This window comes from Sinocyclocheilus grahami, unplaced genomic scaffold (genome assembly GCF_001515645.1).
Source record: "Sinocyclocheilus grahami isolate Dianchi unplaced genomic scaffold, SAMN03320097.WGS_v1.1 scaffold10.1, whole genome shotgun sequence".
In the NCBI taxonomy this organism is placed as follows: Eukaryota; Metazoa; Chordata; class Actinopteri; order Cypriniformes; family Cyprinidae; genus Sinocyclocheilus; species Sinocyclocheilus grahami.
In genome coordinates, this window is record NW_015505189.1 from 1,893,551 (window position 1) to 1,920,692 (window position 27,142).

General features: G+C 39.7%; 1 protein-coding gene across 1 annotated transcript in view; it reads right to left on the bottom strand.

Moving 5' to 3' along the window:
* Window positions 1–27,142, bottom strand: part of LOC107593388 (transcription factor SOX-6-like) — an 85,500-nt gene that overhangs the window by 49,413 nt on the left and 8,945 nt on the right. The window contains exons 3-4 of the mRNA XM_016283100.1: window positions 14,516–14,688; window positions 12,492–12,560 (exon numbers count right to left, since the gene is read on the bottom strand). Coding sequence (XP_016138586.1) covers window positions 12,492–12,560; window positions 14,516–14,688 — 242 coding nt within the window. The remainder of the gene's footprint in view (window positions 1–12,491; window positions 12,561–14,515; window positions 14,689–27,142) is intronic.

Genomic DNA, 27,142 nt, shown 5'->3' on the forward strand with positions numbered 1-27,142 from the left:
TATTACCGTTTCTCATTAAAAGTCTCAAAGAAAGGCTCTAACATAGGGGTGTTTTAAATTTAGCAGGAGTGAAAACAGCTTTCACTGTTTCACTGTAAGTACCGATACGTCACGCTCTCTTGCCCTCGCTTGATGCTGCCAGAGCCAAAATGACTGAAAGAAAACCACCTTAGGGGATCCATTTTAAAGCGAAGTGATTCTAGAGGACCTGGCAACTGCACTCAATCTGCACGGCGAGCCCCTACAGCGCGAACTTCACACCCGCTACTTTGTGAACACACTCAGCGAGCGCTTTCTGGAAACTCACCAGCAAAGAGAGAGCGCAGGAGAGAAAGAGAGAGAGAGAGAGAGAGCTCTTTGGTGAATGAAACCACTTCTGCGCTCGGGAGTCTGCACATTATTCTGTTCTGAAGAGGTCAATTTTTTAAACAATCCCATAGATCCCCAAGTACACATTACTCCCACGTCACAGGTCATTTATCAGTAAACCACACTCTTCCAGCACACGGCGGCTGCAGCTTTGAGCTCTAAATCCAACCCACACACACATATAAACCCACGCTCACTGGGCCGTTATCAAAGCGCAACATATTCTGCTCGGCCGCGCTTCAGCCCCTGATGACAATCGGGCTGTGTGGATCGATAGGGCTGAGTCGGACTTTGATCCCCGCTCTTTCTGTCAGCGAAGGGCCAGAATTAAGACTAGGTCTCCACCTTGGTGCCACAGACTAAACGCATTGTTCTCCTCTCTCTGCTCTGTTAGCGAGGAGTTCTGCAGGAGGCCCTCATCAGCCACACAGATACAGGACTGGGAATAAAGAGGCTTTGTGCGACGGCTGTGGCTTTGACCTGGACCGACCCGCCTACGACAAGCCACTAGCCCACAGACTCAAAGGCTTATCGGTCGATGAGCACTGTGTTTTCTTGCTTTCATTCCTACTTTTGTTCTGTGTGTGTTTTTTAAACAGGTAAAAGATTAACGTTCCCATTTACTGAAACAGGAAAACTAGCAAACAGTGCGTTCACCTGTATTTGTATGCATGTTACGCCACCGCTGACAAAAGACTCTGGTGACAGAGGACAAATGTTTTCTGAGGACTCAGAGCATGTGTGCATGTGTGTCGAATGGGGCAAGGTGCACAGAAACCAGACACTGGCCCACACTCGGCTCATCTGGAGAAATAACCAATAGATGACTTCTTGTTCCGCTAATTCCTCACACAGTAAAACAAGCCCTCTTGGAAATGAGCCATTCCAATATGTCTATATTAAGTCTGGGGCTGTTAAAAGCAGAATGGCCCCTTCCTCCTCCACCCTTCACCTTCCACTTCAGGACTTACTTCAAGTCCACCCTGGAGTTCATGGCAAAAAACAAGCATACTATACACACACATTTCAAACCTGTATGACTTTCTTTCTTGTGCAGAACACACATGCATGAAAAAATATATTTTGAAGACTTCTGCCCATATAATCACAATCATTAGAGTCCAAAATAACACTGGACCGAACTGACTTTCATTATATGGAAAAAAGCACTGAGACATTTTTCTAAATATTTTATTTTTTATTCATACATGTTTGGAATGACATAAAGGAGAGTAAATGATGGTAGAATTTTCCATTTTGAATTAACTACCCCTTTTAAACTCCTTGTTCTGCAATACTGTCCCTCTATTTTTTTTAATCATTACAATATGCTGATCATAATTTATGAATAATCAAATGAGCGTGCTTAATATTACAAGGGGAGAAGTGAGGCTCATGCTGGGTTGCTGAAATTAGCAAATGAGTTCAGTACAAAGATGAGGGGGGGAGGCTATTCCCTTAAGAACACCAGCAAAATGTGATCAGTGTGTGTTCAACAGAAATGTGTTCTTAAGGCAAATTCTTGTTGAGCCTCTAAGAACCTAAAATGTAATTTAAGTCTGTAAATATTTCAAGCAATTAGGGTTGTATTGCATATAAAATATCAAAGACTCGCCTAAGGCTTTAGTAGTTTCTGAGCTCAGCACTGCTGTGGCATAGTGCACACAGACATCACGTCCACCTCTCTCTCACTACTCATTTAATTTACTCGCCTTATGCTTTACTCAGGGTTACCTCATCTAGGATGGCACGCTTAACGTGGGAATTAGTTTACACAATGACAGAAAAAAAAGAATGGGAAAATATTTTTTTTCTCTCAGGGTCTGGTCATAAAATTAAAAAGGATTTCAGTGAACTGGCTAAACCCGAGGGGACTGGCTCAAACAGCATGGGTAATGAGGGGAGAAAAGGACAGACATAAACAAACCCACAAATGAGTCTGAGGCCAACATCATTATCCCACATATACATCCCACATCTATGAAAACCGGCACCAGCACAATACAAAATACACCCCAGACCCTTTCAGACCATGATGGTGTAGGACAACTGAACAGGGGGAAAAAGGCAATAGCCTAGTGTTATATACCTTTATGCTTTCATTCATGCAATATGTTCTTTTTTCTTTCTTTCTTTCTTTTTTTTAATTTACTTTCTGGTCACTTTTGAATTATGCATGATGCATTTAAAGATCAATATTTATTTTTATGCTCGGTCAAACCTTCCAAATAATAAATATTTAAGATATAATTAAAAAGCCTAATATAAAAGAGAAATAGTTTACTTAATAAAAAAAATAGGTAATACTTTAATAAGAAAGAGCAAATGAAAAAAAAAATATCAATGAATAAAATCTCAAAATCTCAACAAATTAAAAACACGTCTCTCTTTTCCAGATACATTTTGCTCTCACTCTTGGAGGAATATACAGTAATATTATTGATAATTTTGCAAATAGTTTATGTGTCTTTAGCAGGAGAATTGCAGAAATATTTTCACAAAACAAAAATTAAAATTAAAAATAAAACTTTGAAATATATTAACAACATACATGCATTCATATATTTATTAATAATGTTGTAGTTCCATGGTTAGTGGTATTTAGCATTGTTTTCTCTCCATCAGAACAGACCTGTGACCCATTTTTGGGTCATGACCCACCAGTTTAGAACTGAAAGTCTAGAGTCAGACCACCCATTAACTAAAAATGGCATTGTCCATGAAGAGAGATAGATCAAGAGAGAGAGAGAGAGAGAGAGAGAGAGAGAGGAGAATTTCTCCTTCTTCCTGTCATCTGTGTGGAGACTAAGCCACTGTCTTCACTCTACCCTTCCAGCAGCTGGGCCCAGAGAACAACAGAGAGCGCTCTGTTGTCCAGCAGAAAGCTGACATTGTTACCGTCGGGACTTTATTGCAAGCACATGAGAGTGTTGAGACTTTAAAACACGCTCAAATGTCATGTGCACACCCAGTGATGGGGAAGAATAATTATGAAAAAGAGAGACAGGGAGAAATGTAGAGCGAGAGAAAGACAACAACAATTCAGTGTGTATGAAAAACGGACTAAAGACAAAACGGCCCATTCATTGTATTCTTTCGGGAATGCTCGGACCCTCCTCTGCCCCATCTGAAACACAAAGCGGCCCTTTTTTTGTGCTGCGATGCGCGGGGCTGAATGCTTTGCTTTGCCACCCTAGCCCTAAGAAAACACGGGCCCCCTTTCTAAACTGCCGGCTGGCCGCACACAGTAGAGGCTATTAATGCCTTGCCTTCTTTCCCCCTGTGTGTGTGCCCACTGCGGAGGCTGAGGACCACGTTAAAAAGCCAATGCAAAGACAAAACAGTTTGCTCAACATTAACAGGGAAAACACTGGGCCAGGCAGGAGGGGAGAGGAAACTAAGTCAACATCACACTGGAGGATGTGTTCTCCACCAACTGATATTTTTTCCCTTGCAGGGCCCGGGCACAATGAGAGCTAAGTATAGGTCCATCGTGCATGGTCTGGAAGGGCTAGTGATGTGGCGGCGAGTGACAGATGCATTCTGATGAGATTCAGGAGCCGATTCTGGCTGGACAGCGCCTGCTTCATGCCACCCTTGACCGGGTTTGGACTCAACAGAACACTCTCGTGGATTATGAATCAGCCGCTGATTTTTATGATGCTCAGTTAAGATGAGATGTGAAGATGCAAAATGCCTTTGGTTTGTTAATTTTAGTTTAACACCCAATGTCACTATGCATGGTACACAGATGCTAAATGCTAAAACAGTAACCAATACAAGATGAATTCAAGTCTGCATCTTATACTTTTTGCTCCTATTCCTCATGACCTTTTTAAAGAGAATTCTGTTATTATTTACTCACCCTCATGCCATTCCAAATGTGTATGACTTACTTTCTTACAAGATATTTTGAAGAATAATCTGTTTTTGTCCATACAATGAAAGTCAGTGGGGTCCAAAAACACTGGAAAACAGTGACTTACACAATAAAAAAGGAGACATTTTTCAAAACATCTTCTTTTATGTTCCACAGAAGAAAGTAAGTCATACAGGTTTAGAACAACATTGAACCATCCAATTTAAGCCGCAAAACCTTTCTATTTAATTGTGAAAAATCATGAAGGTGTTATGCAGTTAACGTTAAAAATCAGCTTGTGTTTGTCTACTTTTCCTAAGCAGTCACTTGTAATGATCACATATGGAACTACACAAGTATGTCTTTAGGTTGTGCTCTCTCACCATATACTGGAAACATGGTCTTAAGTCTGAACAAATGCACAAATGAATGAAATACTGACTGCTGTCTCGTCGATCAAGCAGTGGCGACACCAAACACTGCATCCTCACTCTTCCTGTTGGCACAAGTGATTATTTGATCATACAGCAGAAAACAACGCTAAAGACACTGCTTTAACAGAAAAAGCAGTGATCGGCTAGGCGATCACTGTTTATATTCTTAATATCCGAAACTGTTTAAACTGCCGTTAAGCATTCTACCTTCGCCCATCCATTAGCTTAATTTCAAAAGCATCATGGCCTGCTGGTGAGGATGTAACTATTAGGCCCGTTTTTATGCGTCATTAAGTTTTAAAATGAGCCTACGGAAGCTTTATTGTTTGAACCGCACATGACTTTATTTAACGTCAGCGTTTCTCCTGCTTCATGACAAGAAGTCACATTTCATAACTAATTAAATTGATCCCCCGCACCCCCTCCAACCAAGCACACTAAATGGAATTATTTGTATCCAAGTGTCAATATATTAAATCAAAGGGGGCTAATGAGTCGGGTCACCGCTTTCTTTTATCTCCGCTCTCGCATGTTGGGCTCTTCATCAGCTAACAGTCTCAGCTAAATGGAGGATGAGCGCGTTTGAGGCTCCGCCGCACTGGGCCCAAGCCAAAAGGATTTGATGAGACCGTTATAGCCCTCACCCTGGTAGAAGCAGAAGTTAGCACCATAAAGAGAAGGGCATTAGCGCGCAGAGATGTAAACACACGCTCGCACTCATTTCCTTCCTTATTACAATCCATTTGCCTGGCAGACAATGCTAATTGGCAACACATTCTTTTTTAGCATAGCTTGTTTTCAGCACTGTTGCCGCATAAATGAGACTTTAGCATGAGAGATCACAAGGGTGCTGGGAGACAACCAAAACCATCTAACAAGAGGCAAATTAGGAGCATTATCTTTGTTCAATTAGACACCCATATATTTATCTAAAAAACCCAAGCTGAATTATTCACCATTATATGGCGGCTGGTGCATTTGAGGGAGCCTAATGAAATATTGGATTTAATTGTTGTTCATTGAATTAAAAAGGCAAACCAAATGGCTCTAGGCTAAAAACAAAGCTATGGTAATTAGCTTCATGTGCAGCGGCTAAATAATGGTGATTGTAATATGACTGAGAGGAGATGAAACTGGTGTACAGTAACCGGATTACAATCCTCTTAACACGGATTCTGTCGAGCCAGAGGGAAATAGAAAATATGTTAACAGGCCACAGTCTATTTTAATATATGACCTTCTCCATAAATAACTAAAAACAAAACTACAAACTACAAAAACAAAGCATTTATTTAGTCTGGATCCCTCATATTAATAAGCGACTCTGTTAGCTAAAGGAGCTACACTAAAGAAGAAGAAAAAAGAACATATCCCAAAGAAGAAAAAAGAGACATTTTCTTCTCTCTGAAAAAGACATAACGAATGAGTTCCCCAAAGTCTTGTGTGCTTAATTAGGAGGCTCTGTTCTGTTCTGACAGGGTTTCTTTTTGTTCAACTTCCCCTGTGAATTCTGTCACCACTCTGCAAAATAGTGAGAGAAGAGACCTGAACACCATTATGCAACTTCTCAGAACAGACTGCTATTATTTTTCTGTTTGTGAGCTTTGAAATGTCAAAAGATGAGGAGAACGGCTTTTCAACCTGTGTAGTCTCTCATACAAACTGTCGAGATTCTTGAGTGTGCTTCAAGTTTTATAATCAAATACTACTATTACACAAGACTTCAGAATAATTTACGATTAAATTTATGATTTGTCCTGGGCAACAGAGCTGGACATGTGTGTTTTGTGTTTGAGACCTGGATCTGATAAACCCTTTAGCCTGGCCTCCTCTCCCACTGATAAACACGGCTATAAGGGCAAACTCTCAGCGGCCTGGGGAAATGGCACACATATGAGAGAGATCAGTTTCTCTCTTTCTCTCTCTCTCTCTCTCACACACACACAGACATTTGTCTATCAATCCACAGGAACAAAGGAATATCCTAAAGGCCCGCTCTTCTACCTCTCAGACTGTTCACACTGTCTATCATCTGGTCGTCTTTAGTCTGTCTGGTTTCACTATGCTGCTGGTTAGCCGTGTATAATTAAAAAGAATCTTTAATCTGGTGGCTGTATGCAGCTATTATCAGTTAACCCTTAGAGGCTCCCTGCTGCTCCCCCACACCATTTAAAACCACATGTGAGGGAACCTTTCCTGCTTTGAAGTGAATGTTGACAACAGCTTCTGCTTTAGCTGTAATAGTGCCACTCCTCTGCCACTGAGCTGGAATGCAGATCTTATAGTTAAAAAAAAAAAACGGAACTGAAAAATGTAGATTTAATCTACAATCTTAATTGAAATGTAGCAGCTGAGAAATAAATAAATAATAATAAAAAGGCTAGAATTATTTCAGATGGCATCTGTCAGCGCGCTGATATTGAAGATAATGTACAACATCCAACATAGTGAGAGTGAGTGATTATTGAGATAATAAACAGGCCTGCTTGGAATGTGTGCCCGCAAAACAAAAAACTCAAACACAAATATCTGAATACAGAAATTCTCTCTCTCTTCCTTTCATTTATTTTTTCTCATTATAACTGCATACTGAAAAAAGTTCCATTCCTTTTCGTGAGCTTTGAAATACCAAAGAACAAGGAACAGAACCTGTAAAGATTTAATTTGTTTTCCCTCATTATAATAGCATACTGAAAAAGTTTTGAAAAAAGTATGTGAAAAAACAAACATTAAAATTAAATAAGTTTAAGCAAAACTTCAGCTACCGAGGTTTTTAATTTTTTTTCCTATTGCTTCCTGTCTCTTTTGTATTATATGCTGTCCAATTAAGGTAAACTCTTATTAATACATATATAAATAAATATAAATACACTATATAGTATTATATAAAAAAGATCATATAAATATAATTGTATATATTATATAATAACATACATAATATTATATTTTTTTATTATATATTTTATTATTATTTGTTTATATATTTGAATTCCCTCCTCTGATAAATATATTTTATCAAATAAATTAATCAAACCTATTCCAACTTTCCCTGATTTCCCTGATTTCCCCCATAAACCGCTTGGGGGGGGGGGGGATGGGTAAAGGTGTACAGATTCCGTCTAGGATTGAGAAAAGTGGATGAGAAGTGGCGCTTGCCAGAAGAAGGTGAGAGATGGAGAGCGAGAGATCTGTGTGATCCAGTCGGTGCTGGCAGGAGAAAGAGGGGAGAGGGGGGACGGGTGGGAGGAAGAGAGGGGGAGGACAGCGGAAGACAGCCACGTGGAGGTTTCTCTCAGTAGAGTAGCAAGAGGAAGCGGAGCCCTGGGGTTAGATAAGTAGAACCAGGCCTGTACAATGACAGAGTGTTTGAACCGGCGGTCTGCTTTAAAACACAGGAAGCAACCGTCGGCACAACAATGGCCTTACACGGACAAACAGCATCTCTGTCTGTTGACAAACAGAGCTCAGTGTGCCTATCTCTCTCTATCTCTCGTAGCCGAGCGGTGTGAGGAGGGAGAACGAGATCAGAGCTAATAAACTCTTGTTTGCTGTGATATGAGAGACAGCATATGAGCGTCATAATGGGATTCTCGTAGAGAAAGAGTTGTTTAATCTCAAAGGGAATTTTTCCTCAAACACAACGTAGACTTGCCTCTTCTCAGTATCTAAAGTTCACGCTGACCTTTGAGGGAATCATTCTTCTCTTGATGCTTGAGCATGTGTGAATACAATAAGATGAGCCTGCCTCCACCTGTGTGTTCTCCTCCCTGCGTCGCCTCAGCTAACATCGTACCAGCCCCAGAGTGCAGGAATGCCTGGAACCAAGCCATGTCTGTGCTAGAGATCATCCATCAACCCAGTCCAGATCGTCCCTTAGTCCAGCCTGGGAATTTACAGCTGCTGTCGCAAAACACAGCCCAGAGAGAGACAATAGCACCTAATACACATGCACACACGTACAGGCCTTTGAAATCTCAACTGAGCATGCAGCTGTAATAATAAGTATTAAGTGTAAGAGACATATGAGCTTGGAGGACAAAGAACAGTCTCTCCTGACAACCTCCTGGACAAAGAAAGCCTTTTTGTGCTCTAGCCTCATATACACGGACATATTTCGTCATTATGGGGAGCTCAGGCAAAACAAAAGACAAGGAAATTTAAAAGGGAAAGTGATTAATCACATATCGATATCATTTCGGAGATCATAAACTTTGATCTTAAAAATTATTTTAAAAATATTTGTTCATAACATTATTATTATATTATTTTTTATAAATGATTTTTATATTATATTTCTTGGGCTAAAAAACATTTATTTACAGAAAATAAAAGTATCCATTTTCTCTCCATTTAATGACTTGAGATAATAAAGATTTCTCACATACTTTTTTTCTTTCCTACAGGAAGCCATCCAGAATTACAGCTGACTGTAATGGCATGAGGGCGAATAAAACAGTGAGTGGAACTGTCAAGGTGACTGGCTCTTTGTAAACAGGTCAGCGGAAGCCGAATCACTTGGCTTGATAAATACCGATTCTTTGAACAACCAACGCAGGCTTGCCTTCCTGTTGGAGGCGGTGGCTTTTAGGCCTACATGGTCTTATTTGTGCGGCTTTACTTGTCTTACATAAGTAACACATTTTCTCTTTCAGATCAAGATTTACTTCGACATTTGTTTTTAGTTGTTCTTAAGCCTCTCCTTCAATCTCTGATGGTGCTTTTAAGTTCGTGCTTAAGTCACATAACAGTAATCCGGTCCCTGGATGGAATTAGTTGCCATATGAAATTTCTCAACAAGAGGCTTTTGGCTAAAGGAATAAATAAGAAGTAAAACCTTGAGCTTGAAGTTTGGATAAGCCTCTAACGCTATAATCGAAACATCTGTTATCTTTAAAACAAGTGACATTGTAATTCCCGAAAAGACAAAGACTCAATCTCTTCATCTCTCTGAATTCTTCGTAAAAATGTGATGAAACGGAGAGAAGGGCAATTTAAAATGGTTTGATTTGGGCAACGCAAAGTGCCAAACTCCGGAGAAAACCAGAACTGATTTTCTAAGCCAACGCTGTATTGGGTTACAGGCCCAATGGTTTTATTTGGACCCCATTCAGTCCCATTTACAGAATCCAGTGATGTGATCAGTTACATCATCAATAATTGTCTAAAACGCCGCTTACCATGTGAGCCAAAACAGTAGTGCTTTGATGGGGAAGCTGGCTCTTTAAACCACGCACACACTCCACGCTAACAGTGGGGAAACCCAATCCTTGCATGCTGTTTTACCACTCAACTTTTACGTCTTCTACATGAAGGCTGAAGAGCTTGTTTGGAGTACTAATTAACTCAAAGCTGTTGTATATTAAGAGCACTGGGCTTTTTTTGTTGTTGTTGAGCTAGCTCTAATGAAAACAGAGTGCCAGGGAACTGCATTAGCAAGCCGCCTCCTCTCGCTTCCCATTGCATCCTACTCTTGTCTTCCGACTTCTTCTTCTTTACGACAAGCTGTGGCCTCTGGAGACGGAAGTTAAATGGGTCACATAGGGAGGCAATGGTAATGATTTATATGGAAACAAAGTCAAAGAAGATAAAAAGCATGATAAGAGAGTACACATCCTAAGCCTGACTTTCTTAGTGTCTCTGTTTTTGGTGGTGTTCTGGTATAAACATCTGTGATTACAGTGTAACAGCCATTAAATGCAGCAAATGGAGACCGTCTTTTCTGTTATAATCTTGGACAAGAAAAGGGGGATCAGAGCTCCATAAACTACAGTCGAGATATTTTTCAAAAAGTCTACAATGTCACATGATCCTTCAGAAATCCTTATAATATGCTGATTTGATGCGAGAAAAATATTTCTTATTATTACTGATTGTCCTGCTTAATATTTCTTTGGAAACTGTGATACCTTTTTCAGGACTGACAATCTTTGATTAACATTACTTATTTTAAATCTTTTGTAGCATTATAAATGTCTGTCACTGCGCCATACAATGTGACAGTTAACATAATGCTACACCTCTATTTGTACTTTGACAACAGCTTAGTTAATGTCATGCTACTGGAAAAAAAAATCTTATGTTAACATAGCAACTTCAATTAGCTACTCCTCAGTGCACTGCAGGAATGACAGTATAGCATAGCCCAGATGCTCAGGATGAGCTCCGTCACTAGTTGAGAATATCCAAGCCCAGCAGCCTCCACTCCTAAAGGTAATTAAACTGTTCACACGAACTCTTACTCCACTGCTACCGACTGAACACACAGCAAGCATGTAGGGGCCTGTCTACTGGAAATCGAAGAGTGGTACTTCTCACACACCCGGCATGGTAGAGAGGTAGTAGCACAGTGGCTAGTTCTGCGGGGCTCTTCAACAGCGCGCGCCTTTAACAGATTGGCCTTTCTCTTGAGAAGTGCACTTGAAAGAGGTTTTACTGCCGAGCTATAAATCTGTCATGCTTCGGGCTGTGTAAATAAGACAGCGGTTTGTTTTTACCTGACACATCTAAGCAGAGAGAGAAAGAAAGGCTGATGGTTAACCTCACAATGACAGGTAGAGCACTGAGAAGAAAACCGACCAGGATTCCTTTCTGAGGGCCTCAAACTCAGGGGCTTTGAAGTGGAAGTCAAACGCAGAGGAAGATATGAGATGTGAAATAGAGAGTGAAAAGTGAGGACTGAGAAGTAAAGAATGAAACGAGTGTGTAAAATGTGAGAGAAGACCGGCTGACATAATGGTGCATTGGGTGTGAATCTGGGAGAGAAAAGAGGAGTGGGGAACATTGTACCTGTCTCCAACGAATGTGCAAAACCAAGTGGGAAAAAAAGAAGAGAAGGAAGAAAGTATGTCCAGGCACAGGCTGCTCTTGTTGCCCTTGGCTTTTATGTGTGTACGGTGTGCGTAAAAGACCTTGACCACTGCCACTGACCAGCTTGTGTACATCCACGTCTGCGACTGGGTGGTCTGCTAACCTTGCTTGATGGAGCACCACATACCACACAAGCCAATGGCTCTCTCACTCACAAACACTCATTCTTATGCTGTATCTTTTCCTCCTCTTTCTTCACATATACGTCAAACATATTTATGGTGCTCTTGTAAGCATTCTCTTTATTCTCCCTCCTTTACATTTTTTCATTTCACATAATTGCTTATCGGAGAGGGGAAAAAAGCCCAATCCACTTTGTGGCGAGAAAACAAATTTGGGTGACCACAGTGTGTACTTTGCAACTAATCCAATTCAATTATTTTAAAGCAAAGAGCAAACTTTCAATGAGCCTATTCTTGAAGCACACTTATAAAGAGAGACCTTCAAAAGATCACTCAAACTGACTTAAAGCAAGCAGCAAATATTTGCAAAAGCCAAGTTTTGCACAATTTGTGTGTCAACAAGGTATGTTTACAGGATCGTCGGCCGCAATGGAGTTAAGCAAATGAATGCGAAGTGATTTTTCCAATATCGGACAATAGGAAACAGGGCTAACAGTAGCGCCTGTGCTCCTTTTCCAAAGCCGCTGCCACGTCACCGTGCTGGGACGGTGTAATTTCAGAGGCATTTATCACTGGCTTTCATGTCTCAAACCCTTAGGGCACTTTTCCACAAAACATGCAAACAGGCACCACTTGGTGTCATTAAGCTTTCTCTCATTTCTGTTTTTTCCCTTCCTTCATTAATTAGGGAGTGATAATTATTCTACCCATCTATAGCCCCTTCCGAATTACCATTGGCCAATTATCCTGATTGGTGACAGTTGTAATGTGATTGATGATAGCTGTAAAAACAAAATAGCGTTTTTTGACAGAATGAAGACGTGAAAGCCCAGCACTGACCTGGATCTGCTGCTGGAGGAGATTGATTTTGTGCTGTTGCTGCAGAAGTTGCTGCTGTTGTCTGGCAATCTGCGAAAGCAAAATGATTTGTTTAGTTGAACATCGCTAGAAATCTTCAACCTAAAGCATTAAAGAATGTATGTTATCATAGTCTATGAGAGAGCAACTCGATTTATTGTACTATGCATTCATGCAGACAGATAATATATGCAATCAGAGCTTGTGGGTAACATCTCTCGTCCACCAATTGAACCTAATGACTGTAATCAGAGGACTGCTAATGTGTATTATATCCAGCTCCAGGCCTGGCTGGGGTGATGCGCCGCGGGGTGAAAGACTGGCATGTTTATGCAACCTAGGAGTGGTCGGGTCTGCCCAAGGGTGGGCTCTTAAGCGCATTGCATCCTCCCTCTCTCTCAATTTCTCCCAGCCCCTGCAGACTCCCCCGTTCCTCCTCCTCAGTTAGCCTGACAGCCTAGGTTTAAGTGTCATTTAATTTTCATTTTCAAATATAATTACAAAGTGTTCACTGTAAGATATCACCCGTCTGCAAATGTGTCAGGATTAATTTGTGCTGGCTTCTTCACTAGTGTCAACAGTTAATTACTGTGTCATATCTGGATGGCTAAATGACATCCTAACTTCAGGCTCCCCCCTTCCTCCCTCCCTATTTTTCTCTCTCGCTCTCTACTATCCTCTCCCTCCATTTTGTTTGTCATTAATGGGAAGGGATGCATTTTTGGACATTTGCAAAACAGTACATTCTTCAAATAACTGGTTATTAAAATCAGCTGAGCATACACTGAATATACAATCCTCATAAAGTTGAACATTAATGTGGAGAGTCGGGTGACATTAATATGATGAATTAGAAAACGTGCATCCATTTCAAGTAAATGCAGACAACATTAATATGCACCTATTCATCTGCATAATAAATTGACAGCAATTATATGGTTTCACTATAAAAATAGTGAAGATGTAGATGGATCTTGTGCAACATTAACAGAGCTCATGAGCTGCTGATGCGTTCAGTACACCTCATTTGCTTGATCTACACATGACTTTCGTGCAAATTTTGAACTAATAGTGATCAATTTCCCTACCAATTTACATGCTTCCATATTTTATCAGTTATATACAATAACAGTAACTCTGTGTTTCTGTCTTCACGACGACAGAACCCGATTTATCAAGGAGTGAAACATCAAGCCATAAACTAAATTAAAATATCCAATCGCTAAATAGAAGAACTCATTACCTATTTAAAAGCAAATAAAAGCAATCTTGTTTTAAGTGCCTCCTCTGATAAATGAGGCTGCAAAATGAGAATACGTGATGCATGGCTGATAATATCTTCATTAGACTGGCTTTAAACACAACAACTGGATTCATAGGACATATAAAATATGAAGCCAGTAAGAGATTTGAATGTGTATTTGAATTGGAATGGCAAGAAAAGGAATTCACTGAATTGTAATTCAAATATGCATTCTGGGAAATAAAGTTCTTTCACACAGGTCCACAAACGTTAATTAAAAAAAAAAAAAAAACTATGATGAAACTAAATTCTACAGGTGAAATTTCAAATATATGCAACTTTTTTCAAAACATTTACACTGAAATTCAAATATTGTCCTGACTAATTTTGCAATTCTAGTTTCTATTTTCATTCTACTTCTTTACAATCCAAATTTAAACTGCACTTTGCTACCTCAATTCCAATTACATTCAAGACTAAAAAAAAAAAAAAACTATGATGAAACTAAATTCTACAGGTGAAATTTCAAATATATGCAACTTTTTTCAAAACATTTACACTGAAATTCAAATATTGTCCTGACTAATTTTGCAATTCTAGTTAAAAATTACAGTCTAAATTTCTTCGAATTTTTATTAATTTTCATTCTACTTCTTTACAATCCAAATTTAAACTGCACTTTGCTACCTCAATTCCAATTACATTAAAATTGTTTCTGAATTTAATTCTCAATGGCGCTCCACCCTGGTTTGCACATTCTCACCTGCTCTTGCTGTTGGCGTGCCAGCTCCATTTGCTGACATTGTTTCTCCATCTGTGAGGCGGCCAGTTTCTTCTGGTCATCATGGGCAGCCAGGAGCTGCTCTCGAAGGCTAATGAGCTGTGTGATCATGGTGGAGAGCTGTCTCTCCTTCTCTGCGAGACTTTCTGGAGTACCTGCAACAGAACACATGTAGTCAAACACAAGGAACCAAAAGGTAAAAGAGAAAAAAAAGGTCTTCTCTCCATGACCCTGTGCACTCTCTCAGCGGTGAGAAAAAAAGTTTTACATCTCATGTTACATCACCTCTTAAATATAGTCTCTATGAAGGCAAAGGTCAGTTTTCCTAGAGACAGAACAGCAAACAAAGCAAGTAGTGGAAAACAGAGCCTTGTTAATTGATCTACGCTTCAGAGAAATAAAATTCCCACAATCGAGAAGTTCCAGGAACCAACAAGTTGTTTTTTTTTCCCTGAGAGGACAGGACAGAGCTAGCAAATGCTGGGCATCAAAACAGCTACAGTACGTCTCAGTCCTGAATTCCCGAAGACCACAGAAGGCGGTCCGGGAGGGAAACTCTAGCTCCTTCAAAACCGAGAATGGTATCATCCAAATAGCCTGATAATGGAAAGGCTTCATTAAAAGTGCGAAGGTCGCAAGTCCTGCTCTCTCTTTCCACTTTTGGTGATCGCAGCTTCTTGGAGAGATGGTGAGGAATGGAATTGTTCCTATTAAATAAGAGGAGTTGTCACAAGATGAGTGAAGGTGCCAGATTAGCGATAGACGATACAGGGCACGTGTGTGTGCGACAGTTGCACGACTGGAGGCGCTGCCATGTAATGACCGCTCTCAATTCTCATTAAGGGAGGAGCAGACACAAACACCTCAGAGCTGACGTGCCTCTCGCAAACAGGGTCACCGTCACCTCTGTATCCTCTCATTATCTCTCTCGCACGCATCAAACAGCGTAATCACACCAGACAATGTGCGTGCATTCTGCACGTCCTCCCATGAGGTCGCGCTGTACCTTTAGCTAATCAAAGCTAAGTGATCCTGCCTCCGGACAGTAACCTGCTGCTCCATGAGAACAGTACGATCGGCTTGGCTCGCGGCCAGCTCAGTGTTAAATTCTTTCCTGGGTGTCTTCCTGTGCTCCCCTGGCCACATCTGTCTTGAGTTTCTCCGAAGGGGCTCCCTGGGGCCCGCTCTAGTTCAACTATTTTAATTTGACTAAACACACTGATTTATTTTATCTCTCCGATGAGGAAGGCCGTTTGTCTTAATAGGGCCTGTCAACCTCCAGCCCCCATTCAGAGCAATTTACTGGCTGGGCTTGTGTGGTGGCGATGGCGATGAAGGAGAGAGGCTGCAATTCTCCATTTACCCTCCCTCTCAAAAAAGGCACCTAAAAAGCGCCCATTCACTGCTACTGCATGTGGTTTCCATGGGCTTGAATTGACTTTTTATTCAGCCGAATACACTTGTTGTGAATGGCTTATCTGAAAAATTGATACATTTGCTACCGATTTTATTAACCTTTGGCTTGTGCCATGAAGGGCCGTATTTAGCGGCCGCTGCTGTCGGGACTGACATCTGCCCCCATGCATGCTCAAAAAGAGAAAGGGAGAGAGAGTCAGAAGGAGATGGGGGCGGCAGAGCATCTCTCAATGGACGAAGGGAGAGAAACTTCACCAAGTCAGAAGGGCTGTTGGATGTCAAATAGCATAACTTGCTCCTCCTCCCAAAAGAGTATCTTAGGGGCCTCTGGGGGAGGACAGGACTCATATCCTACTGAGGGGCAAACATCTGGACTCAATTCTGCCCACTCAGGAGCTCTCCAACAACCCTCCAACTCAATCACACATTTCAATCACAAAATCAGCTGTGCTTGATTCTGCTATACAACAGTCAGGAGTACATTCCCATAAGGTTAAACACCGTAATTATAATTTTATGTATTATTGTCTGTAGAACTATTGTATATATGTTGTAACCGAGCACACACACGTGTTACAGTAGCCGAGTTTTACAGAGGGGCCACAGTCTGCGGAGGGCCCAGCATCGATACGACGATGTATCGTCACAGAGATTTGACGATACGAGTATCGATACAGCTGGCCCTGTATCGATACTGTGGCACGTGTGCAGCAGTGGACCACTCTTAATTTTACAACGTTTAAAATTTAGTAGAAAAGTGCGAGGTTTCTAAAAAAGAATGAATAGAGCATCTGTTAATAATCTGGCCGCAGAGGAACACAACGGGGTTGCCTGATATAAAGAGACGTAATCCCCAAAACAGAGCTTTACACTTGCGCAATACAGAAATATCTGCTAAACGTGCTACTTATCTTTGTCAACCTGGCAACCATGTGCACGCGCTCTCTCTCCACTGGATAAACGCGCTTGCTTTCTGAAAACACCGCTTAGCTTGCAGTTTAGCTATCTCCACTTCAAGTCTATTCTCAGGAAAGTGTGATTCATCAACTGTTCATTTACGACACAGAGCGAGAGAGAGAGGCTGTGTATGTATGAATTACCACCGTTTTGCCGCGTTTCTCTATTAACAGTAAAGATGTGGCTTTAATTCCTTTAGAAACAATGATGCTACCAGCTCCTTGTTGAGAAAGATAATGTAGCTCTTGAGCGATTAAGCTATTTAGTTGATAAAACTGCAGGGCAGCACTAAAAAGTTTGTTCCTGAATGTCTGAGTTCGGCCGCAGCGTGATCTGAGTGTGACTGCACTTAACACCAAACTGCTTGTTTCACACAAATGCTGGCACAGATGTGCATGTTCGGCTAGAGTCGCTTTGAACTCGTGCATCTTCGGAAGCGGAGCTGCGCGGAAAGTTACAAAAAATGTTGTGCACACCGCCACGCGAAGTGACGTCGCGCGCACTCAAAGCGAACTTGCTGACGCTCGAGTATAAATCAGCCATAAATCAGCCTTGAGCGTGTGTGCGTTACATACAGTGAAGACGTTAGTTTAGAACTCTTCTAATTTTTTTTTTTTATTGTAGAGAGTGTGCTAATTTGTGCAATGATAACCTTCCATCAATGTAAATTATTTTTTAAACATATTAGAATGAGTACAATACAATATAAATTTATTAGAACAAGTACATTATTATTTATGGGCTTAAAAACAAGATGCAAACAATCAGAATATTGTACCTGGTGGGGAGTGCACAATGTAAACATGAAACATATGCCATTACCTATATTGTACTGTGGTACAGTTATGGAGGCCCTTCATAATGCAGAGGTCAGCTGCCTGCTCTGCCAATAGTTATAAATGGCACTATAGTCAGAGGTGTCAAGTAACGAAGTACAATACTTCGTTACCTTACTTAAATAGAAATTTTGGGTATCTATACTTTACTGGAGTAATTATTTTTCAGCCGACTTTTTACTTCTACTCCTTACATTTTCACGCAATTATCTGTACTTTCTACTTTTCTATTTTAAAAATACCCCCTCGTTACTCCTATTTCATTTCGGCTTGTCATCGTAAAAAAAAAAAACCTATCCGGATAGAGTGAATTTGATTGTGGTTGGATGAGAAGTATAAACATATACCATTCCGACACCCTATTGGTTTGTACGCGATCCATCGCACCTGCACGTGACACAAATCACGTCACACTCCAGCAAGGACATAGCCAGTGTTGAGGTCGTTACTCAAAAAAGAGTATTTCTTAAAAGTTATTATTTCTCCACTACTGGCTCATTTATCAAACGGGTGCTTTCTCTTCGTCCTCTGCAAATTAAGCTACAGTAGGTAGTTCGGTAGAGAGACGCTTGAATAAATTAGCGTTTGCGATTGACAACGCGATCTTCTAGTTAAATGTGACATTGTTGCCATTAGCTATAGAATTGAGCATAGTACATACCAGGAAGGTATCAGGATTATAAGTTATTTTTAATTTTTATTTGTTGGTTAATCACTTGGATTAATCATTCATTTTGACAGCACTAATGTTTATTGTATATAGACAACCATACAAGGGTAATTGTAGGTTTAGGGTAAGCCTGCCCTGGGTACACCAATTTTCTTGTCTGTTGCCCTCACAGATTCCTGCAGCTAAGCTTGGATGAACATTTACATTCCAATAAAGGTTATTGATGACATGCCTCTGAAGTTTGACTTTTTGCATCATTACAATACTTATAGGCAACTAGTCATCATATCTTCCGCTCCATGAAACACATTTTAATGCTCAGTAGTACACATATATGGTTCTTTAATGTATTTGCTTTGTACTAAAATGCGTTCATTTTCAATGGGCATATATGCGGCTGAAACAGGTAGCCTAGTGCATCCCACATTTTTCAACATTAACATTTTAATATAACATTATAGTCATTATGGCCTTTAGAAAATTTTTTTTTTGAGGAGGGGGGGAAGGGCACAATAGGCCCCTGGGGCGCGGCCTAAGCTTTTGTCCTTAATGGCATTTTTTTCCTTACATTACTTTTACTTTTATACTTTAAGTAGTTTTGAAACCAGTACTTTTACACTTTTACTTGAGTAAAAAGCTTGAGTTGATACTTCAACTTCTACAGAAGTCTTTTTAAACCCTAGTATCTATACTTCTACCTAATGAACGTGAATACTTTTGACACCAGTGACTATAGTAAGCAGTGTTTAATAAACAGCTGTTTTTCTCAATTCTGCTGAGGTGAAATTCAGTGTAGTCATGTATCGTGATTCGTATCGTATCATGGCCTCTGTATCGTGACTTTGCTGGTGATACACAGCCCTAGGCCCAGCACAGGTTCTTGTGTGCAGAGTGCTGGTCTGCACAAACACCAACAGAATACTAACAGAGGCTCCATTGTTTCGTCTCCAGCTCGATTGTCCAGAGCTCACCCCAACCACCCCACCTCGCTACCAAAATGTCTTCCCGCTTCTCTCTCACTCTTGTTTTCCCCTCCTCAGATTTCTTCCCTGTTCTGGTCCTATCTCATTGTTTTCTGACTATAACAGTAACTTCCCAGCGTATTATGGAAAGTTGTCGAAATTTTGAAATATCGAAACACTTATCGAAATAAGTGCACTAGAATACCAAACAATATCTTGTCTAGGCCAAAAAATAAGCTGACATTTAACAATATTATGAAAGGCATTGTGTAAAAAAAGATTGCTTTATTTAATGATTTATATGCTTTATTTGATTTTTTTTACTATATTTATATTTATTATACTATATAATCTAACATTTATTTGTAATTATATAATTAGTGTAAAATATTACATTTATATATATATATATATATATATATATATACACACATACATGTCTAATAGCACAGTATAGTCTATGTATGTAAATATATATGTATATATTCAAATAATACACAAATAAATAATATATAAATATAAATAATAATAAAAAATATATATAAAAAAATACTAACACAAATATTAAATATGAAAAATAATTAAAAAATAATGCACAGTTTAAATCTCATAAATATATATCCATATAAAATCAATAAATACATAAATATATTATGTATGCAGTTATTTATTTACTTACATGGATAAAAGTCAATTGTGAGAATGAAATGAGAATAGTGTATTTTGGTAGTCCTGTTTTGGTATAGAAAATCTTGTTCCTCCTGCATTGAATTATAGATCCCTTTTAAAAGCAGATAAAAGTTTTATTGGCAGGGGAGCTTGGGGGAGCTCAGCTTGTATCTGTCTACAGAGCGCTGACAAAGAGAGCAGTGGTGCATATTGCATTGCTCTTAACAGCAGAGTCTGGCTGCTCTTGTAAAGGTGTCTCATTGCATTCTCATTCTGACTTGACACGATCTGGCCAGGAGATGCTAAATAATGAGAGCAGGTTAGGTTTGTCTAATTCATCAACGAGGACATAAGATTCCACTCAGGACCTTTGGCTGAGGAGGAAACAGAAAGAATGAGGGAGAATATGCAAGAGGAGACGTCAACAGAACATTTACCTTCCTCTCCCTTCACTGTCACAAACCAGATTGGATGACATTTCCCACAATACCCAACTCGAATACCGGAGAGAAACAACTGCGACTGCAATGAATGAGCGAGAGAGGGGGCTGTCAAAGAGAGGGGCCACCAGATAAAAGACACTTTGTAGGGGTGCGATTTGTTCTGTCCAACAGCCATTCTGCCACCCCAGGCCAACCCAGCCCCCCTTCCCCTCTAATCAAGCAGTCCCTAATTTGAGTTCCAAGTCCAGCACCAAGGGAAGAGAGGGCAGCTTGTTACTTTGAAGAGTCCCAAGTGAATAAGAGAGATAAAAGATCCAGGCACACACTAGGAAGAAAAAGACTCTCTATTCTTTTCTCTTCCTTTGGTTAGGACAGCTGAACCATTATGACTAAATCTGAATGACTTTTTTCCCTCCCTAATGTCCGAATACTGGAATTTCTTTGTCTCTCCATCAGTTGGCTTTTGTGGATGTTCCAATATGCTGCGAGCCCATCCTAAGTAAATTAAGAGGGCTCTAAAAGCAGCGATTGTGCCCAGGCCGGGTCCGGACGAGGACTGCGCATAGCTGGCGTGCCTTACATGGCTGGCGGCTCGGGGCTGTGAAAAGGTATATTCCCTCATCTGACCCAAAAACACACAGCCACACACACACACACACACACACACACACACACACACACACACACAAAACCCCCAACAACAGTCACTCTGATGGTTCTTTTATGTAAAGAATCCATCTATTGTCATTACCAAATAAGAGAGTTCACGTTGAATAAAAAGGAATGATAAAACGATCTGATTGTGTTTTGTCAGTGACCTCAAAGTTAGCACGGTTAAATCACTATTAAGACTAAAGAACCTTGTTGCATCTAAAGACAAGACCCAAGGGTAAAGATCAAACTAAATCAAAGATTAAAGACTGAGAACACACACACAGGCACACACAAAATCATTATAACTCTGCTCAACTGACATTTATAAGAACCTACACATGCAAATAAATACAACAACTGCATGAAACCACAAACAATTAAACAGCAACTGAAAAAAACCCCACAACACATAAACATATATAAACATTACATTATGAATAAATAATCACATGTAATTTGTAAAATAAAAACTGAAAAATAATATGTAAATATAATATATAAAATATACACATAATAATATGATTTTATATTTAATTTATGTAATAATAATAATAATTTAACATTGAAAAGCATCATTTTGATTAATATGGCATTAATAAAATTGATTCACTTTCTCCTGAACTGAGACCGTATGACCAGCAGCTGTTACCTGGCCTGCTGCCCCATGCAATGATCGAAACCCTGCTGATCCTGCCAGTAAAACTTCATTAACTAGCATGCACTAGGACCTGCTAGCACATGTAAGCATATGGCAGCTCAAATCATCAACTCAAAAACCCTTTCAATACTGCATTAAAATTTAGCATAATGCAAATTTACAGCTCTTGTCCAGGCTATAAAGAGAGGGCGGACGTCTTGTCCTTAATATTCACTAGTGCCAAACTTGATCACGCATCGTGAGCATTTAAATATAATTAGCTGTGCATGTTAGCAAGTATACACTGAAAAAAAAAATTCACTCAGAAATTGCTAGTAAATTTCAAAAATAATTACAAAGAAATGCAAGTTCAGTAAAACATTGAATGAAATGTGAATTTAGTGAAGCCTGATATAGTATTTTCTTGTACAACATACTCAAATAATCTTTGTTTTATTTATTTCGAAAATTATTTGTTTTATATTGTAGACTTCAAAATAAAATTTTACACCCCTTGCATTTTTGGCCAATTTGATAATGCTCTTAGCAAACAAAACACAGTATTCAAATCTATTCTGATTAATTAATTTACAATAAGTATGTGTGTGTGAGACAGAGTGAGTGTGTGCGAGAGGGAGAGAGAGATGGCAGAATACGGAATGTACTCGAAGTATGCGAAGTAAATTAAAACGCACTCCATTACATCTCAGTACACACACTCTCAACAAGGATTTTTTCCCTCTCCCATCTCAAAAACACTTGATTGACACCAAAAGTCAACAGAGTGGCTCTTAAACAGAGACACACTTCATGTTCTTGACGTTCATGGGGCACTTTAATGCCGACTAATAATCTAATGACGACAGCAGCGATGCTCACGAGTATAATTAAGATAATGCAAGAGCCCTGCTCTTCTCGCAGCATCCTCAGCATCACACAAACCTCTTCATTAAAGAGTCCTACCGAGATAACAGCTCAACCTGACCACATAACACACACACAGACAGATGCAGGACAGAGAGCTCTGCCAATGTTCCTCCTATCACCGCTGAGAATGAAATCGATCTTGAACACACACTTTTAAATTCACCCATTCATCACTCACTTAGATGCCTTGACCTCTTCCTGTTTTATTATTATTATCATTAGAGAGAATAAAAACTCTGATTAGACTCAACAATCACTCAAGGCCTAATTGTTCTCGTGCTTGTGTGCATGTGCAGAAAGACTTCGTTAGTAGCAATGTACATCCCCTTAGGACCCTGGGGCTTCGGGAGGAGAGGAGGCAGAGTCCGGAGACTCTACTGTAGTCGAAAATCCAGCGTGACATGCGCTAAAGCGACCCGGGCCGGGCATGGCCCTGCCAGCTCTTAAATGGCATTACACGGCCGTAAGCAGAACATTAGCTCTGCGACCCACCCTCCGATAAACATGAGCTCTCCCGACATTGCAGTACACCGAATTAAACCAGTGTTTGCTAGTGGCAGACATCACGCAAAGATGTTTCTAATTTGTGAATAATCGCTTTATTGGGTTTCACCACCTATGTAGCCCAGGACTAAAGCTTGTAACAGTGTAGGACATTGTGAATCTTCTTAATAAATTAAAATATTTGCCTAGCAGGAAAGCTTAAATGCATGCCCTGTGGTTTAGTGAAGTGATTTTCCTCAGGTCTGAACAGTGTCTGTGTGTGTGTGTGTGCCGGGCTGCTTCGAAGGCTGTCTTACCCTCAACGCGCTCCTGTTCACAAGCACTTTCAATAACACCATGTGAGGAGAGGCAGCAAACAAGGTGTGCCTTTCTACAGCCAAACACCACAAGCTAAATTCCTCAATTCATTAGGAGAGAAACATAGCACAGCTTTCCCCGCATTCATCTTGCAAATGTGGCCCAAAGAATAATAATTTACAGTGGCTCATATTTCACTTGTGTACATAAGGGCAAACAGTTTGACTATTGAGAGAAAAATGCAGAGCGTGCTGCTAGAGGATGGGGGAGATGGAGGAATATTTCAGATGCTGTGATGGGTGGAGAAGGTTTCCTCTCTTTCGGTCAGGAACAATGTCTAAAAGGAGTAATGGGAAACGCTTTCGAATCTGGCATAGATCATATATCAGGAAGCTGCCAGAAATGTGTTTTGTTTTGCCTCACTTCAAAACATATTTGTGCTAAAATTATAAATTGAACAAAATAATGAAATTACAATTAATCTAATATTTGTTTTGTGTTTTTTGCAAACTCTCTTATTTTTTTTTATGTTTAATAAATATTTAATAAAATGCTCCGTCCTTTTCTCCACCCACTATGTTTAAAATCAAATAAACCAAAAAAATAAATGAAGCTTCAAAATTATTTTAACTGTTATAAAATTATTTTACAAATTTGAAAGTACAATAAAATGTACTGAACATAAATCTGTTTTATATAATAATTTAATTGTTAAAATATTTTTATTAATATTTAGAATTATTATTACAATATACAAAAATAATATGATTAATAAGATGTATTTATATAATAATTAAGACGATTATGGTGTATTTATATAATAATAGAAATATAAAATACATAAAAGTAATTCATATAAAAAGAATTCCTATCTATGAGGATCTGATACTTTTTTTAGAAATCCCACAGAACTGAATGAAACTGTAAATTGAATAAATGTGTAAACAGTATAAAAACAGTGTTAACACGTTAACTTTAACAGCCCTAGTTTTGACTTTTTTATATATAAAATAATAATACATTTTTACCTTAATTAATGTATAATGCTTCATGTTTCATACAAATGTTTTTAAATGGAACAGCAATGCATTAAAAAAGTGCCTCACAATGAGGAAAAAAGACTTTTGTAAAAAATGTTCATGCTTATCCCTGAGTGTCACATCACATACTGTATCTACACTAGCATGGGTTCTCTGCCTTTATTGGAGCCATTAAGATTAAAGTTAACGTTAAATTGAATAATCATGTTTTCAAGTAAATCCAGCTGCTGGAACAATCGGCGCTCTGTACCCTCACACTCCGCTCTCTGTCCAAGAGCGCCTAAGCCAGGTACGAGTCACATCGAAATCACACTCAGCCCTGCCGCTCTCTTAAAAAGCTTCTACTTATCTACCAACCACAGGACTTTCTCTCCACAACCATGTAGATGGCACTCAGAAATTGATTAGGCAAAGAGTGAGGGACACCTTTTTCCACGCAGCAGCTCTAGTTACTATTTTCATGTGGTCGCACAATGCTGAGACTTCAGATTTTCTATCCTTTTCTGGGTTTCCAATACTTCGATCTTGCGAGTATAGCTAGATTTCCAGTCATTTTTGTAGCATTTTTTAAACAGTCAGGGACACCTGAACGTTCAAGGCGATAGAAACAAAACGTCTCGGCGGCAGAAGTTTGACCTCTGATTCACTAATGAAATCCATTCAAATGACAAAGCCGAATTAAAATTCCACCGGAATATTCATTCTAAATATTTTTGGAAGTTTCCAGCATATGGTACATCAAATAATGAAACAAGGGAGCAGGGGTGCCGATGTCTTTAATTGTATGAAAAATTAAATGTAGCTAAAGTGAATCAAAGCTTCTAATACACATTAAAAAATGGACATCTTAGTTGCACAAGCCACACCTCTTTGCATTAAATTTGGTGATTAACACTCTCTGGCATATATCTGATGTGTTACTCTGTATTTGTTGATATATCTCTCCCTCTCTCTCTGACAATTGAGCAGGCACTGCTGTGGTTTGGACGTCCTCCAGACATCCTGCTTCTCCTGCTTTGTGGTTTTGTTTTGCAGATCTCATCTCTCTCTTCACCATTCCTGCTGATTGACAGCTGAGCTCAGGTATGAAAACAAACACACCACTCCAGTGGCGGTGGGTGGAAAGTGATCCGTAGCTGACTCCCCTATAAGCCCTGTACCCACTACCGCTGCCGATGTCAACATTAGGCTCAAAGAAAACACATAGGATTCTGCAACACTTAAGAGCACTTAAAAACAAATCTGGCCTGCCTCTCACATCCATGCAGTAAATAGCCTGATACAATTTAATTTTACTAGATAAACAGGGCTTTAAAACCACCTGAAACGGGAGAAAGTCAACAACAACTAACTGAACTTGTGACACACGAACAGATCTAAACCCAAAAACCGATCTGGTGTGATGACATTGTTTACTTGTTTTGTGCAACAGTGTTGGGCAGGTCTGGACGTGTTGCGGCGTTTTAGAAAACAGGTCTAAGTGTTCTCTGAGTTTCAGCTTTTTTCCCCACTCTCTCTCCACTATTGTTCGTCATTCCCTAAAGCAAGGGTTACTTTTTTCAGATCTAAACTCTGCTTCTTACCACAGCGTAGTGTCTCGACAGGTTCACAAGGTGAAAAATATGTAAAGGCTTTAAAGAACACCTGCGGAGATTTCGAAAGCAGCGAGAAACTTCATTTTATTCAGACATACAGTTCAGCGGGGGCAGCGATTCCTAGTCAATTTATTTATCGAACAAAGATCAAAGGCAGGTTTTTATAATGCGGCGACAATGGCACAAAGAACTGTGGGTAGAATGCACAATGCCATCGGTTCAAATATGAGAGCAAAAACAGCAAGGTCAAACAGGCAACAGCTTCCTTTTCATCCTCGTGCCATCTTTTATCCGGCGCTCTCCTCCATTAATTTCGAGCTAGAGGAACGTGTGGCCTTTGTATTGATTTTTTAACCTGACTATTAATGCGCTCTCTGATTTATCATAACACTTTAGATCTTAATCATAAGTTGTGTGTGTTTTCTTTTCCAGCTTGGTGCCTTTGTTTGTGTATTAATTAAGCAGACCTTGTGTGTCTCCAACCCTGAGCTTCCTTTTTAATTGCCCGTATTTACATCAGGCCAACTTCAAACGCAGAGAGAGACATTTTGTAAGGGGGAGCACAAAGGAGGCCTTTGAAACGTCTACAGTCATAAGAAATGGCAGGCTAATTAGAAACCTTAGGCTGCTGGTATGATATGAAAAGTAATTCTGTCTGTTTCTCTACAGTCGCCCCGCAGCCTCACTGGAAATCACGACGGAGGTCACTGGTAGGGTATTATCAACGCCTTCTACCTGTTTTTACCTTTTAAACATGACCTCACCCAAGGCCATTTATCCAACAGAAAAATACCCTGTAATTTAAAAAGATCTCCTTTCAAAAGGCTAAATCTTTCCTTGCCATTTTCTTCACTGCACTTTGATCTACGGTGCCACATAACGGGGACAGGTACAATTAATCTGGTTTACTGAGATGTGATTTACATTTGGGGGTTCATTAAGGTTATTGCCAATGAATGCACTTATTAGAATGTACAACTGTTTCTTTTTCCCCCGTTCTCT